Source organism: Podarcis pityusensis, assembly GCF_964106645.2.
Source record: "Podarcis pityusensis genome assembly, chromosome: 10".
NCBI classification, from domain to species: domain Eukaryota; kingdom Metazoa; phylum Chordata; class Lepidosauria; order Squamata; family Lacertidae; genus Podarcis; species Podarcis pityusensis.
Window position 1 is genome coordinate 12,814,128 of NC_138035.1, and position 16,255 is coordinate 12,830,382.

A 16,255-nucleotide genomic window follows, 5' to 3' on the forward strand; every position below is an offset into this window, starting at 1 on the left:
TGCAGGGCAGGTGATGGCGCTACCTCCCCTTTTTTCCATCTACAGAACTTTCCAATGCCTAACCGCCAATACCCAGAAAGTCATGACGATTTGCTACGAGGTAGGCGAAAACCAAGTGCCTGGTGCCAATTTGCCAAGTGGAAAATTTCCTACCAGGCCCCTCAACGGCAACCAACCAAGGTCCATAGCAAGGTCAACAAACGAAAACCTTAAAGGGCGGGAGGGTGGGAAAAGCAGGAACAGCTGGTAAGCGGCAAAGAGGGAGATCCCCGGCTGCATTCTGCTTTAAATAAGACAGGCCACACCCCCAGAGCCAGCTGATTGGCTGGCCAGGAGGTGACGCAGTCGGGAATCCCCCCAATCACGCGGGGGGGGGGCGTGAAGCCTGCAACTCCACCTCCTCCGAAGGGCGGAAGTGTCTTATTTCCTTCCTCAACCAGGCACCAGCCACTCTGAAGGAGAGCCACCAATGAGTGGCTGAAAGTGACCTAAGCCAGGTTAGCATCAACAAGGTACAAACTGCCATTGATACTGATGAAGGAGGAGGGTTTCTGCATCAAGCCACTTCTCTGAAGGGAGAACTGTGCTGTCTTCCTGCCCTGGATTTTGTCACTAGCTCTGCTCCTCCTCCTGATCTCAGGGCTGGGGAAGGTCTTCAGGGGACGAATTATCTCTTCATCAAGGGCAAGAGAGAGAGAACCGCCACTGATGTCAACAAGAGGTTGCTGCTCTTCCAAACAGTGGAGGGAGACACCCAACTACAGTGGTACCTTGGTTCTCAAATGCCTTGGTTCCCAAACGCCGCAAACCCGGAAGTAAGTGTTCCAGTTTTCGAACGTTTTTCGGAAGCCGGACATCCGATGCGGCTGTCGGCTATTGTTTCTGGGGCGCCTGCCCCAATCAGAAGCCATGCCTTGGTTTTCGAACATTTCAGAAGTCAAACAGATTAAGTTTGGTGCTTTTGTTTCTGCTATTTATTTTGCGTTTTTGTTTCTGATGCATTTCTGTTAATTTGTTTTTGTGACTGTGTGGAACCCAATTTAGCTACTGATTGATTGACTGATTGTGGGACTGCGGAAATGGATAAAAGTCCCCCATCCAAACAATAACTATCATCAGTGCAGGTAAGAAAAAAAAATAATTTTAATTTTCATCATCTGTCTTATTTATTTTATGGTACAGTACATTGATTATTGGGACGCGGGTGGCGCTGTGGGTAAAACCTCAGCGCCTAGGACTTGCCGATCGCATGGTCGGCGGTTCGAATCCCCGCGGCGGGGTGCGCTCCCGTCTTCCGGTCCCAGCACCTGCCAACCTAGCAGTTCGAAAGCACCCCCAGGTGCAAGTAGATAAATAGGGACCGCTTACCAGCGGGAAGGTAAATGGCGTTCCGTGTGCTGCGCTGGCTCGCCAGTTGCAGCTTGTCACGCTGGTCACGTGACCCGGAAGTGTCTGCGGACAGCGCTGGCTCCCGGCCTATAGAGTGAGATGAGCGCACAACCCAAGAGTCTGTCAAGACTGGCCCGTACGGGCAGGGGTACCTTTACCTTTACCTTGATTATTGATTTTATTTTATGGATCAATGGTCTCGTTCGATAGTAAAATTCATGTTAAATTGCTGTTTTAAGGGTTGTTTTTAAAAATCTGGAACGGATTAATCCGTTTTGCATTACCTTCTATAGGAAAGCGTGCCCTGGTTTTGGAACGCTTTGGTTTTGGAACGGGCTTCCGGAACTGATTAAATTTGAGAACCAAGGTACCACTGTAACTTGTTCCATCAGCACTTGAGCAATGGATCTGTCCCTGCTCTTGTTTCCCCTGTGCACCACCTAAATCTGTTCTAGGGGTTATCCCAATGCTCCAGAGCAGATTTGGGGGTTGGACATGCAGAGGAAGAGAAGAGGGGGAGAAAATTCAACTACGCACATGGTAGTCCTTGCACTGACAGAAGGAGTTAGCTGCATACTGCACAGAATATACACAGAAGAGAACTATACAGCACTGTTATAAGAACTGTTAACTTTAAGAACTGGAGCTTGATCTTGCTTTCTCCTCCTCCCTCCTGTTTCTTTTTTCTTGCATGTGATGTCTCATCTTCCATGTCTTTTTAAATTGGGAGCCTGAGGGGACTTAAGTACTGATTTTTGTGCGCTGCTTTGCAAGCCTTTTTGGGTGGGCCATAAATGCCACAAATAAAATATAACCCCCCAGGTCATAAGGAGGAGCTGTTAGAGCAGGAGTTAGAAGGCTCCAGCCAGTCCTTTAAACTCTACATAGAATGTCAGGATAGAAATCTCCCAGATAATTTAAAAATAAAATGGAAAATCTAATATTCATGTACTCAGAATATCTGACATCAGGAGAGTTTTAAAGGGCAAGTTGATTTCAGCTCTAGTTGTCAGAGAAGCCAGTGAATTCATTACGGTTTTCACATGACATTCTACCTTGGAATTTGAGTGCAAAATTGCAAAAACTTAAGGTTTACATTTAGGAATCTGACCTATTTCAGTTTGGCAACTCAGATTTAAAAACAGTGTTCATTTGCTTACAGGTAAGTTGATTGACGATTTAAGCGGAAGCATCTCTTAAAAAACAAATCTTAAAATAAAAACTGTACAGCACCCTATAGCACACATGCACACACATGCTTAATCCCTGAGGAAGAAAGAGTCCCTAAACCTCCTGCCATCTTGCTTATAGATGTCCTGGAGAAATAGACTTCCGGGTTGGCGCCATCGCCGAATGGCGGACTCCCTCCGAGCTCCGGAGGGAGCCGGCTCGGCAGGGGCTGGGTCCTACCGCGCCGGCGACGCGGGGACCCTTAAAAACCACGGGCACGGGGCCCGTGGACATGGGGACTCGGCTGGTACCGTCAGCGCCCTCCCGACTCGTGAAGGAGCCTTTTTAAAGGCTACGGATCGGGTGCCTGGGAGTGGCGTGGTACTTTGAGTCTATCGCTTCCCCTGCCGAGTGCAGCCGCATGCCATTCGTCGGAGAGCGCTGGCTTCTTCCATTTGAAATTCGGACATTTAACAAAAACCCGTGAGTAATTGGGTAACCGGGTACAAAAGGAGGGAAAAAAAAGGAATTTTTTTTTTCGGATTCGGCACGAGCGGGGGGGATCTAAAAAGGAAGTCAGTCCCCTCCCTGATTGTAAACATGCTAAAACAAGGACTGAGAAACCAAGATCAATTCTGAAGTTTATTGCTGACTAAAAATACCAAATTCCACGATGGAATCATTACAAGAATTGTGCTGGAGGAGAGTCGAGGGTGAGAGGGAAAAGGCAACCCCCCCCCCGGGAACCGGGGCGATTCAGAGAACCTGGCGGAGAGAGATGGAGAGTTTGACAGCTGTCAAAGTAGCTGTCAAATCTTGAGAATATAAAGAGGACTTTGCTACAAGTATTTTGCTGGTTGATTTTGATACAATTGGATATAAATATGGATACAAAATGTCGGATGGAAAAAGAAACAACAATTTGACTTTTGGATGAGAGGACACAAAGTTATTGCAATCCCTCTAGAGGGGCTTTGGGACATTACAAGCGGTATATATGGAAAACTACTCTGGGATGTGTACTACTGGTCTTAGCTCCTGGGAAAGTAGCAAAACTGAAATATTTGTTTTGTCTACAGAGGTGACAACACAATAGAATCTTTCTATTTAAGTAAGCTCCTGAATAACAAACCTCTGTAGAGATACTAGATTTCAGAATAAGAATGGTTTTGCAGCTGAACAAGACAGAAACCTGAGAAAGTAAGAAACAAAAGAGTAAAGGACCAACTACGCCACGGCAAGAACAATGGGAGGAGTAACAATGATCAAGGGAAATTAAAGGCCTCGATTAGACTGGACTTTTGAAATTAAATATTATCAAAATAAGTAAATTTAAAGAAAACCGGCAAGATGAATTGAGAAAGTTTGGCTGTGGACTTGAGACCTCCAGGCCGACAACATACAGACTGATGGACATAGGGAATCTAAACCGGGGAAGGGAGGGGGAATTCTAGAATCCAAAGGCTAAGTAATCAACTTTTGGAATTTTCTTCTATTTTCTATCTTTTAAATTTTTTTTTTTTTTTTTTTTATATATAACTTTGGTATTTTGATTTAACAAGTTTTGGAAAAAAAAAGAAAAGGGGGAATTCGTGGAAGGAAACGGGGTAGATTTTGGGGAAAAAAATCTTTGTTTTACTTTGTTGAAGGTGAGGAGTGATGTTAAGATTGTGATTTAAATTGGCTATTAGGCATAACATATTAGGTTAAATTGGGAATGAGAACTTGTGGAACCAACGTAGGGAAAGGGGAATACAGTCGGGAGGGGAAGGAGGGAGTCCCAGAAAGAAGGTTATGAACATAAGGGTTTAAAATTGGTCTCTTTTCTTTTTCTTTATCTTTTCTATCTTCTTTATTCTGTTATTATTGGAAATTTTAATAAATATGATTAAAAAAAAAAAAATAGATGTCCTGGAGAAATATTTGGCATTTGAAGCCCTGCACTGAACCGTTGCTTCCCCACGCTGAAAATAAGTCTTGCAAGCACCTACTTGGAGTTCAGCCATATTTCTTGACAGCTCTGAGATCTTCTTCCGGAGACCATCCGAATCCAGAGCGTGCCTAATATTCTGGATTAAAGCAGATACTATTTATTATGCACAGCAAAACTAGCCAGCAAGACTTTTCCCAGCGTATGAAACTGTCTGCAGACAAGTCGCACGCAATTCACACTTGCCTCCTCTTGTAGAGATGAGATCTTGAGAATGAGGGACTGATTCTCCTTTTCCTGGTGTAAAAAGGAAAGGGGGGATGGTTTGAGAAACTGCCAACACACATACACACACCCACACAGTTACTCAGGGCCACTAGACACAACTACCATGCAAATATTGAATGTTTTCCCCGTCCCACCTGTGGAAAACTCTGCCCTCAATTTATGGAAAATTGGGGATGTCTTGGGTTATAATCCCAGTTACAGATAGGTAGCCGTGTTGGTCTGCCATAATCAAAATAAAAAAAATCCTTCCAGTAGCACCTTTAAGACCAACTAAGTTAGTTCTTGGTATGAGCTTTCGTGTGCAAGCACACTTCTTCAGATACTTGCACACGAAAGCTCATACCAAGAACTAACTTAGTTGGTCTTAAAGGTGCTACTGGAAGGATTTTTTTTATTTGGGTTATAATCAACATACATCACCACAAAGCTTTAAGTCACACAGTGATCTATATATAGGGTTGACTGACAACTGTCAATTTCAGTTTCCACATTTGCATATCAGTTTGCTCTCTTTTTTATAAAGTCCTTATGAAAGCTCATCAGCATTTTAGTGCAATTTGTAATACTGCATACGCATTTTGTCAGACATACACATTTCCCTTAACATAATGCATTTTTGTATGTCGTTTCACTAACATGTGCATTTGTATGTCGTTTACATTACTATATAGCTATTATATTTTAGTATGTATTACTTGATTGGGGAACCGCACAGCAAAATTTGGAGAAGTGCAAATTTCAAAGGACTGAATGCACTGTTAGGGACACGGGTGGCGCTGTGGGTTAAACCACAGAGCCCAGGACTTGCTGATCAGAAGGTCAGCGGTTCAAATCCCCATGACGGAGTGAGCTCCCATTGCTCGGTCCCTGCTCCTGCCAACCTAGCAGTTCAAAAGCACGTCAAAGTGCAAGTAGATAAATAGGTACCTCTCCAGCGGGAAGGTAAACAGCGTTTCCGTGCACTGCTCTGGTTTGCCAGAAGCAGCTTAGTCATGCCGGCCACACAACCCGGAAGCTGTACGCCGGCTCCCTTGGCCAATAAAGCGAGATGAGTGCCGCAACCCCGGAGTCGGCCACGACTGGACCTAATGGTCAGGGGTCCCTTTACCTTTACCTTAATGCACTGTTAAGCCTCAGTCAATAAACACTCTCTGAAATGGTTCAAGTCCACCTACTAGCTGCTTATTCTGGGCTGCTGTTCTCAGCCTTTTTTCCTCTGCAGTATTCAGGTTATTCTTTGCTTCCTCCAGCTCCTCTTTTAAGGTTTTCACTCGAGCCACAGACTGCTGGAAACTGAAAAAACCAAAATCACCAAGCCTGTTATAAGCAACATGCAGTTGTTATAGGGCATTTTAGAAATAATAATAATAATAAAAGACTGGCAGGATTTTCCTACTCTGAGTGACCGCCTCCAATCTGGCAAGAGGAAATGAAGACATTTGGATTGCCCTGTCCCTGCTGCTTCAACGACATGGCATCAAAATAAAAATATGTACAGCAGCCATTAGCAGAAAGGGTTGCAGCTCAGTGCATGGGCACCCGTTTTCCACACAGAAGGTCTCTGGTTCTGTCCCTGGTATCTCCGGGTAGAACTGGGAGAGACTCCTGCCCCAAACCCTGGAGAACGTCTTCCAATCAGCACAGCCCATATGGAACTAGGTGGACCAATGGTCTGACGCTGTATAACGTAGCTTCTCCTGTTGCTAAACCAGTGCTGGCTCCAGGGTTTGGAATAAGGTTACCAGATTTTTTTCAATGAATCTGGGGACAGTATCAATCAATCAATCAATCAATCAATCAATCAATATTTTTTTTTTAAAAAAAAAGAGGGGAAAAGTTATTTTTAAAAAAGTAGTAGTAATATCTTCTCTTCTGTGGTCTCCTCTGTTGTGCGGCCTTCCTCTGGGTCCCAGCCTTTCTTGGAGTGCTAGCCGTGCTTCCTCCCTCCCTCCTTGCACTGTGATCCCCTACAGGCTTACTCAGGAGTAAGCGTTAGCAGAAACTCCCTCCTCCTGCTGCTGCCCTGCCTGCCTGTCTGCCCATCTCCTGTGCAGGCATCGTCCGGCAGCTGCCCATCCGTGCCGGTGGCAAGCGAGCAGGAGGAGACGTGCTTAGGCCAGATCAGCTCGTCTCCTGCTCACCTCTTATCTGCGATGGCCAACCAGATGGCCATTGGAGAAGATGACCAGTACCGCTCCTCTCCACCCAACTGCTCCAAGTTTTCCCCAACCAATGGAGAAGATTTAGGGGTGGGGAAAGTTCTGCTGCACCTGCAGAAGCAGTTCTGCTCGTGCATTGGTTTAGTTGGACTCAACCCAAAGTGTCCCACCTTTTTATCTGATTATTCAGCTCCACATTGTCCTCCACTAATCTGTTGTTGGTCTCCTCCATGGCGTCCAGAGCTGCCTTCAACTGATTGTTCTCCTCTTGAAGTTTCTGATTGCTGAACTGAAGATCTGCTACGCAAGTGATCAAGTCAGAGGTTTCCCTGGATGCACAAGGAACAAAAGGCTCTGATCAGCTGCCATGTCTGCATTCTCCACGTTTTGATGGGAGGGGCCACCCTCAAAGATCAAAACCCAACATCTCCCATTTCTTTTGCATCTTTCCAGCTGAACTGCCATCTCCAGCACCAGCTGTGGGTAGCCAGCTGCCCTCTCAGCCTGAGCACCCAATCAGAAGTGGCTTTGCACCATGCTGACGTCCTCGTTTCCTCATCCTTCCCAGTCAGTAGCAGGGACAGCGCTGTTAGGAGGCTGTTTTCCACTCTGTTAACATATGTTCCTCCAAAATCCTCTCATATCTTTGAAATCCTCCATCATTAAAGCTTCACTTTCCACCAACCCATGCTTGTCCCTCAGCTGCAAATGCCAGCAAACTGCAGATTGGGTACCTGCCCTACTAATGCAAATAAATGTTTTTAAAAAGGGGGAGGCATGAATAGTTCATCACCAATACCCTATCATGGCATCACTTCCTAGCCCAGAAGACGACCAAATTATTCGTGTGGTGTATGACAAAGGTCTCATGGGCTACACCAGAGACCGCTCCAAAAGGCTGATAAAACTTAAGAGGATTTTGTCCGATAGTCATATTTGAAAAGAGAGGGGGACTCTGTGACCACAAAGGGATTTAGCATCGCACTCTCAGATTAGAAAGTGGCCTAGCATAGAACTCTTTTGGGAAATGTGTTTTAAAGTGACAATTTAGCAAGTATAATTGTTTAATCTCTGTATGCATATCGCTGAAGGGTTTAACGTTGGAAAATTCCATTGCAGCATACTGAAGCTCTCTGATTAACTGTTGATGTTCTCTGCTCCTACACGTGAGTGTTTAACCTTAGATCACATGATCAAGGTATTCAATTGCAAATCTCCATCTTGAAGGGAGTTGTCTGTTTAGTCTTCTCTCTTGGAGCCACAGAGAACAAAAGAATGTGATAATGATGCCTCTTGAGGAGCGCATAAGCTTAGCCTGGACGCAGGCTAATATAGGCTATGGGAGAGACATAGCTTTGATTTTTGCTCTGATGGTAAGTATGTTATGTATTTAAGAAGTAGAACCTATGCTTGAATATGCATATGCTTTATACAACTTTCTGGATGTATCATTGTCTGTTTTGTACCTGTTTTGAAGAAGTTCTGGTTAGCAAAGCATTGATTCATATTTATGGGTCTGGACATTTTTTTTATTCCAAAAGGGTTCAGTTTTTTATGAATCCAATTCCTTCAAATAGTGCAATATTGATATCTGAAATAGCTTGTAAAATATTTTAAAAGCGACTCACAAGTCTCCTCTGGACACATCGCCACCAAGTGCCTCTAGGCTTCCGGAAGTTACATTCAGCCTCACTAGAGGACTTTTGGCTGAAAAAAGAGGTTTCTGGTTACAGCTCAAGAGACAAACATTGGTACAGAGCATTTTGGGTTTTTTTCACTTTCTGTTGACATCTCCACACAACACATCACCCTCCCTCCACCCTTTCTGACCTTCCCCACACCTCTTGCAGTTCCTCCAATAATATCCCAGGTTATACTTTCCAAGCACTTTAAACCCACAGTGAACATTCTCTTCCCCTCACTTCCCCTCCCATGGTTGGAGAAGATTCCTTCATCCATCCCCCTCAAGCACATTTGTCTTTGCATTCCCTTCACTAATCCTCTGCATGCACTGGCTATTATACTTGCCAGAAGCTCAGGTCTGCCCTCACTGGTCTTGGAAGGATCCTTTAAAAAAGTCCCATATGACCGGAGAATTTGTGCCTGTCCATTGGGGGATATAGGAAGCCCTGAACACATATTTTTTAGATGTCCCTTTTACGATGAGGCACGTAGAGAAACCATTGACCCTCTGCTGGTGAGGCTTACTGACCTCTCGGTAAAGCAAAAATTCGATCTTCTCCTGTTAGGCAAAGACCACAAGACGACCCGGATTGTCGCCAGATTCTGCGCACAGATCTGTAGGCGCAGACCACCCCCCAATTCAATCTAGTTTGTTAAGAATATTCCCAAACCCAGATCCACGGGCGACTTTGGGTCATTTCTCTAAGGTGGTCTATTTTAAAGTTTTTATGTGTTTATATGCCTATCACATTTTTAAACTTTAAAATCTATTGTTGTATATTGTTTTAAATGTTGGTTTTGCTATTGGGATTGTAGTTCCATTTCTGTTTCTTAAGCTGATCTCTGACCGTAATAAATTTCATGTTCATGTTCACTGGCTACTTGCAAACCCCTTTCAGCTGCAGGACACGAGTCTTAAGCTATATGCTGCATCTAGTATACTTTTCAGTAAATTAAGTCTTCCATAATACAGAGAACATCTGATACCTGCCAGCATGCTTTCTCTGGTTGTCTCTCTAGCAGATGGTTCTTTCCTGGAATGAGAAAAAAACCCCACATATTTATTTCCTGTTTTAACATGAATTTAGAGTTTTAAGCAAAAACAGTTTTCATCAGAACTATGAACTTTTTTTTTTGGCAGAATTATTTCAGTGTTGGAAAACATTTCCCCTTCTGTTTGTCCCCCCCCCCAAAAAAAAACTGCTTGCAAAAAACAGTCTTAATTCCGTAGCATCACATGAGAACATTAATGACAAACGGGTTTCAAAAAAGGAACAAAATAATCACAAAGTGGTTCTTTTTTGAGGGGGCGGGAGGCTTCATTCCTCCTTAAACCATTAGTTTAATTATAAAAGCTGGAAGCAGATGATACTTACGAGCAGCTCTGCATTTCACTACACAGAAGAGGTCACTAGTTTACTGCGACAGCAGCTCTGGATAAATTCTCGCATAAGCACAAAACCAACTCAGTGTTACATTTTGCCTGTCACATCCTTGATAAAATAAGAGCCACATGGGATAATTGTGATGATGTAGCAGCCTCCCACTCCAGTAATCCAAAATTGCGGACAGCAACTTAGTACAGTGGTACCTTGGTTCTCAAACTTAATCTGTTCCAGAAGTCTGTTCCAAAACCAAAGCGTTCCAAAACCAAGGCGCGCCTTCCCATAGAAAGTAATGCAAAATGGATTAATCCGTTCCAGACTTTTAAAAACAACTCCTAAAACAGCAATTTAACATGAATTCAACTATCTAATGAGACCATTGATCCATAAAGTGAAAGCAATAAACAATGTACTGCAGTCACACAATCAGTCAATCAGTAGCTGAACTGGGTTCCACACAGTCACAAAAAGAAAACAAAATGAGCTGCAACAACAAAAAACGCAAAATAAATAGCAAAAATAGGCAGGCCCCAGCGTAACACTCAAAATGGAAGTGTGGCACCGAAATGGTTCCGAAATGGTTTGCAAACCGGAACACTTACTTCCGGGTTTGCAGTGTTTGGGTTCCAAGTTGTTTGAGTACCAAGGCGTTTGAGAACCAAGGTACCACTGTACTGAACACTTCAGCTAGCAAACAGCTTCCTTCCCCTAGTCGTACATTTTCTGTTCTCGTAATTGTGCTCTCTCTCACACACATATCACATAAAGGGGAGAATCTTTGAGGGGGTCCAGCCCATGAAGCAAGCCTAGCAAAATTTAGCACAGTGGTTCTCAAGCTTTTTCCTCTGAGCTACACTTTCAGAGTGAAAATTTGCTGGTGCCCCACCAATTTTTTTGTTATTGATAAGAAATACATGGGCGGGGGGGAGGCACCAACTTATAGCAGTGCTTGATTTATAACACAGAACAAAACTTCTTTATAATATGATCATGGGACATCCAGAAAGTATAATGCAATGCAGCCACATAACAACAGGAATCATTCCCAAATATAATAATGAAAGTGCCTTCTCCAGCACCCTGTTTGAACAGCGATTTAGGGTCACAGTTAGGACGACTTCAGTATCGCTTGATGCTTTTGCTCTCATTTTGAAAAACACTTACCCATATCAAACCAAATATTGAACCAAATAATGAAAAAGTGCATTTACTTCCCCCAAAGAGTCCTGTATATTACTAATGGTTCTGGGAATTGTAGCTCTGAGTCGTAGACCATGGGTACTTTGGGCAAAGGCATGTGCATTAAATGCATGCAACCCAAGAAGCCTTGCAAGACCCGTCAGTTACCAGCTTCTCCTGCAGTCGTCAATCCATTCCTTCATGATGGCATGATACGTTTCCAAGTCCATGGAGATGTCCCTTTGATCAGGATCAAGCATGTTGCACAGCTCCTCGAGACTGCTGTCCTCAGAACTCCGGCTAGTTGTGTATCTCACAAAGTCAACTAATTTGGAAACAGCCACTTTGCCTAAAGATAACAGTAACAACGAACACTGAGAGCTTGGCCACACCTCCCTTTTCTCAGCTGCTCCCCCCTGGAAAAACTCGCTCTTTACCACTGACTCAGAACAAATGGCAACCGGGTTTCCCATGGATTGCTGTTTGTTCCGATTAGGGGTAAAAAGCAAGTGGGAATGTTCTGAGACTCATGCTTTCTAGGTACGGGACAAGCAGAAGTGTGGGCTGTTAAGTATAATTGATTTAATTCATACATCCACCTCTGGTGGACTTGCCCTAAAGTGAAGGCGTTCTGGGAAATGATTTATAATGAACTGAAAAAGGTATTTAAATATACCTTCACTAAGAAACCAGAGGCCTTCCTTTTGGGTATTGTCGGCCAAGGGGTGGCAAAGAAGGACCAGACATTTTTTATGTATGCAACAACAGCAGCAAGGATACTTCTCGCAAAACATTGGAAAACTCAAGATCTACCCACACTGGAAGAATGGCAGATACAACTGATAGACTACATGGAACTGGCTGAAATGACCGGCAGAATCCGTGACCTGGGAGAAGAGAGGATTGAGGAGGACTGGAAGAAATTTAAGAACTATTTACAAAAGTATTGTAATTTGAGTGAATGCTAAACAAGACGCTAGATCAAAATAACTGAGCACCACTAAATTTAGAAGTTTTTAAGAAAATAAGTAAGATTGTGAAACTTAGCTCCTTTTGAGAATTATAAGATTATGAAATATAAGGGATATAAGAACTTTAAATAAGATGATAAATTGCTGACAAAACGTTATAACGATGAAAATGGGAGCGGGAGATGTGAGGAAGTCTAAAGAAAATGTGAAAATATGTTAAGATCAATGTTACATTGTTTATTATGTTTATTTTTATTGTAAAACTTAATAAATTGCTTTAAAAAAAAAATTCATACAGAAATGAACAAAGTATGTGCATTAATGAAAATTTAAAATAGAAAATGGCTAAATGCGTATTGCTAACATTGGAGTTTTTCCACAGTAGTTTTTCTAAGGGACTCTAAGCTCCTAAATGGGTTAATGATTACCTTTCTGCTCCCCTACTGTTGTAACCTTAGATCATGTGACGAAGGCACTGAGTTGCAAATCTCCATTCTGAAGGGAGTTGCCTTTGTGTCTTTTGTCTCAAGGCACTGTGAAGTAAGAACATGTAAAAGACTCCCTGATAGAGAGAGAAAACAGTTCCAAGCTAAAATGGATGCTGTGGGAAGGGACAGACCACCGGTTCTAGATCTGTTAAAATTATTTCATATTTTACCGAGCTTGTGCCAGACAGCACAAGACATTGCATGGATGTTTTGGGTGTACATTTGATGTTTTAATTTTGTTTTGAAAGTTCTGCCAGCAAATGTTCGAATAATGTTTTTAAGAGCCTAGACAATGCTTCGTTTCCAAAAGGAGTCAATTCTTTTACTTCCAGTCTCTTCAAACTGTGCAATATTAATACCTGCAACACGGATGAGCCCATAGTCAAAGCACCAGGGGTCCGCAGTTCTTGTTTCATAAGCAGAAATATTTCCAGGTCAACATACCTTGAGCTAGGTCGACATCTACCAGGGAAGAAGTGGGCCTCCTCAGGAGACATGGTCAGTTACTAGTGGGGGCTGAGGTTCCTGGCTGGCCCCATGAAAAAATGGCACTGCCCTAATATGGATTTGTATATAATAGCATTATCCAAAAAATGCCACGCAGGTCCCCAGTGACCGCATTCCAAGCACACTGGACCCCTGGAGCACTTGAGGCTCAGATAATGTGGGCATGCTCAACACTATTTTATGGAGCAAATTAACAAATAAACAAATACACCTGTAAGCTTCCAACAGTTGCAAGAGAAGGTTTTCGGTGCTGGTGTTTTTTTTACCTCTCCTTTCTATGTCGCAAGCAGAGAACATAGTAGTCAAAAGGTCTTCCTCACAGATCAGGCTTACTTCAGCGCTTTCGTCATCTTTGTTCTCTGCTGACAGTCTCCATCCTACAAAGGGAAAGGGCACTGACAGGAGATTTGTTTTCCATGCAGTATTAGAAGTCTCGCTTACCAGGGAGCCTGCAGCAGGGCTACAAGTTCTGTACACGGTTTGTTCTAGACCCGAAATAAAAGCTGCGTCAAAAATCCAACAAGAGTTTTAGATTCCTTGAATTGCATTTGAAGGCGATGTTGCTTTTTTTAAGTTCAGCTCTGAGGGATACTTTAAAAAAGCACTAGATGTTTAAATACTAGCTACTCTCTTACATAAGACCATAAGATGAACTCTGCTGGATCAATAAACAATAATTTTATTATTTATATGTCACTCATCTGACTAACTGTGCCAGCCACCCGGTGTGGCTCCCAACAGAATATTAAAAACACAATAAAACACCAAACATTACAAAACTTCCCTATATAGGGCTGCCTTCAGATGTCTTCTAAAATTCAGATAGTTGTTTATTTCCTTGACATCTGATGGGAGGGCGTTCCACAGGGCGGGTGCCACTACCGAGAAGGCCCTCTGCCTGGTCCCCTGTAAGCTCACTTCTCTCAATGAGGGAACTGCCAGAAGGCTCTTGGAGCTGGACCTCAGTGTCCGGGCTGAACGTTGGGGATGGAGACACTCAGTGCTATTTTTCTAGAAAAGGAGGTGCCAGAACTCACCATAAACACCTCCCTTGTTCTCTTATAATGGCAATGGCACACACCTGAGAGGTGCCAGAACTGATTATACAGGGCTGAGGCCTTTTAGGGCTTTAAAGGCTAGCACCAACACTTTGAATTATGCCTGGAAACGTACTGGAACCAATGTAGGTCTTTTAGGACCAGTGTTCTATGGTCCCAGTGGCCACTCTCAGTCATTAGTTTAGCTGCCACATTCTGGATTAGTTGTAGTTTCTGAGTCACCTTCTAAGGTAGCCTCATGTAGAGCGCACTGCAGTAACCAGAACATGTACCACTCTGGAGAAACAGCTAAAGGACCCCTGGGCAGTTAAGCCCAGTGAAAGGCAACTATGAGATGCGGTGCTCATCTCACTTTCAGGTTGAGGGAGCCAGCATTTCTCCACAGACAGTTTTCTGGGTCATGTGGCCAGCATGACTAAACCGCTTCTGCTGCAATGGACCACCATGACGGAAACCAGAGCGCATGGAAACACCGTTTACCTTCCTGCTGCAGTGGTACCTATTTATCTACTTGCACTGGCATGCTTTCGAACTGCTAGGTTGGCAGGAGCTGGGACAGAGCAATGGGAGCTCACCCCATCGTGGGGATTTGAACCGCCAATCTTCTGATCAGCAAGTCCAAGAGGCTCAGTGGTTTAGACCACAGTGCCACCCGCATCCCTTCTTGCAAGACAACGCACAGGCAGATAGGGACTCATCCGGCTTACCAGTTGGAGCTGGTAAACAGCTGCCCTGGACACAGAATTAACCTGAGCCCCCATGGACAGCTGCGAGTCCAAAATGGCTCCCAGGCTGTGCACCTAACTCACGACCCCTAGCAACTAAGATTCAGAAGCATTTACATTTTTGCCATTCTTTCTGCAAGTTTGCAAGGAAGCATCCCTCAACTTATTTAGAAAGAACCAGGCCTTTTGCCCTTTCCTTACCCAAAGAGAGTCTCTTGCTGACAGGAGAGTTAAATTCCCGGTTAGACAAATTCGGGCTTGAGGTGATGTAGCCACATTCCTGAGAAGGTGCAGCCTTCTCCTCTGCACTGGGGGAACCAGGCAGCTGACTGGCAGAAGATTCCCTGTGTTTGGAAAAGCATGGAGAACCTCCTCCTTGGCTTAGAAAGAGCCATGACTTGTTGGCTCTCTCTCTGTTTCTACTACCTGAAACAGACTCTGAGCGGATGTCCGAGAGGCGCCGGTGACTCGGTGACGCCGCTTGCCGACTTGGGGAGAAGACATTATCGCGGAAGGGGCTCAGCAGGTTGTCGTAGCTCTGCGCATTGCTGTCACTCGCTTTCAGGGTCCTTTTCTTCAAGATCTCCTCCAAGTTCTTCTTCACATTGCCCTGTGGGCTGTCAAAGTTCTTGGACTGGAATTTTGGGATCTGCAGGGCAGGATTGGAGGTCTGGTCCTTCATGTTGATGTTCTGGAGCTTCCGGCAAAGGCTGTCTACCGGGTGATGGTGGCGCTTGTCGCGACTGCTTCTGGAGGACATTTCTCCCCTTCTTTTCAGCTGTTTCTTTAACAAAAGGGAACTGCAAAACAATTGGTTTCATCTTTCAATGCAATTTATTGCTCTGATATTGGAGTCAAGTACAGTGGTACCTTGGGTTACAGATGCTTCAGGTTACAGACGCATCAGGTTACAGACTCCGCTAACCCAGAAATAGTGCTTCAGGTTAAGAACTTTGCTTCAGGATGAGAACAGAAATCGTGCTCCGGCGGGGCAGTGGCAGCAGGAGGCCCCATTAGCTAAAGTGGTACCTCAGGTTAAGAACAGTTTCAGGTTAAGAACGGACCTCCAGAACGAATTAAGTTCTTAACCCGAGCTACCACTGCAGACCCACATAAATTCTTTCAAAAAAAGAGGGCCCCTTCAAACAAATTTTTTTTTTGGGGGGGGGAGTGTGTATACATTCTGCAACATGTCATTCACACAATATGAGTTCATTGGCTGTGGGTTTATAACGAGCTGAACACACGCCATTTTGCTAATTGTTCTGTGATTCTTCTCCAACGTTATCACATTATTGCTGTCTGGAGCAGCACTCTCTCACT

General features: G+C 44.0%; 1 protein-coding gene across 1 annotated transcript in view; it reads right to left on the reverse strand.

Annotated features, from left to right (window-relative positions):
- The window catches only part of IRAG2 (inositol 1,4,5-triphosphate receptor associated 2), a gene marked incomplete at its 5' end in the record, with an annotated part of 64,083 nt that extends 48,391 nt beyond the window's left edge, over nucleotides 1-15,692 (reverse strand). Inside the window, 10 exons of the mRNA XM_080971983.1 lie at nucleotides 4,551-4,628; nucleotides 4,736-4,786; nucleotides 5,953-6,070; nucleotides 7,107-7,265; nucleotides 8,565-8,643; nucleotides 9,607-9,653; nucleotides 11,352-11,532; nucleotides 13,416-13,526; nucleotides 15,134-15,235; nucleotides 15,359-15,692. Of these exons, the coding sequence (XP_080828109.1) occupies nucleotides 4,551-4,628; nucleotides 4,736-4,786; nucleotides 5,953-6,070; nucleotides 7,107-7,265; nucleotides 8,565-8,643; nucleotides 9,607-9,653; nucleotides 11,352-11,532; nucleotides 13,416-13,526; nucleotides 15,134-15,235; nucleotides 15,359-15,692 (1,260 nt within the window). The remainder of the gene's footprint in view (nucleotides 1-4,550; nucleotides 4,629-4,735; nucleotides 4,787-5,952; nucleotides 6,071-7,106; nucleotides 7,266-8,564; nucleotides 8,644-9,606; nucleotides 9,654-11,351; nucleotides 11,533-13,415; nucleotides 13,527-15,133; nucleotides 15,236-15,358) is intronic.
- Nucleotides 15,693-16,255: the final 563 nt, after the last annotated feature.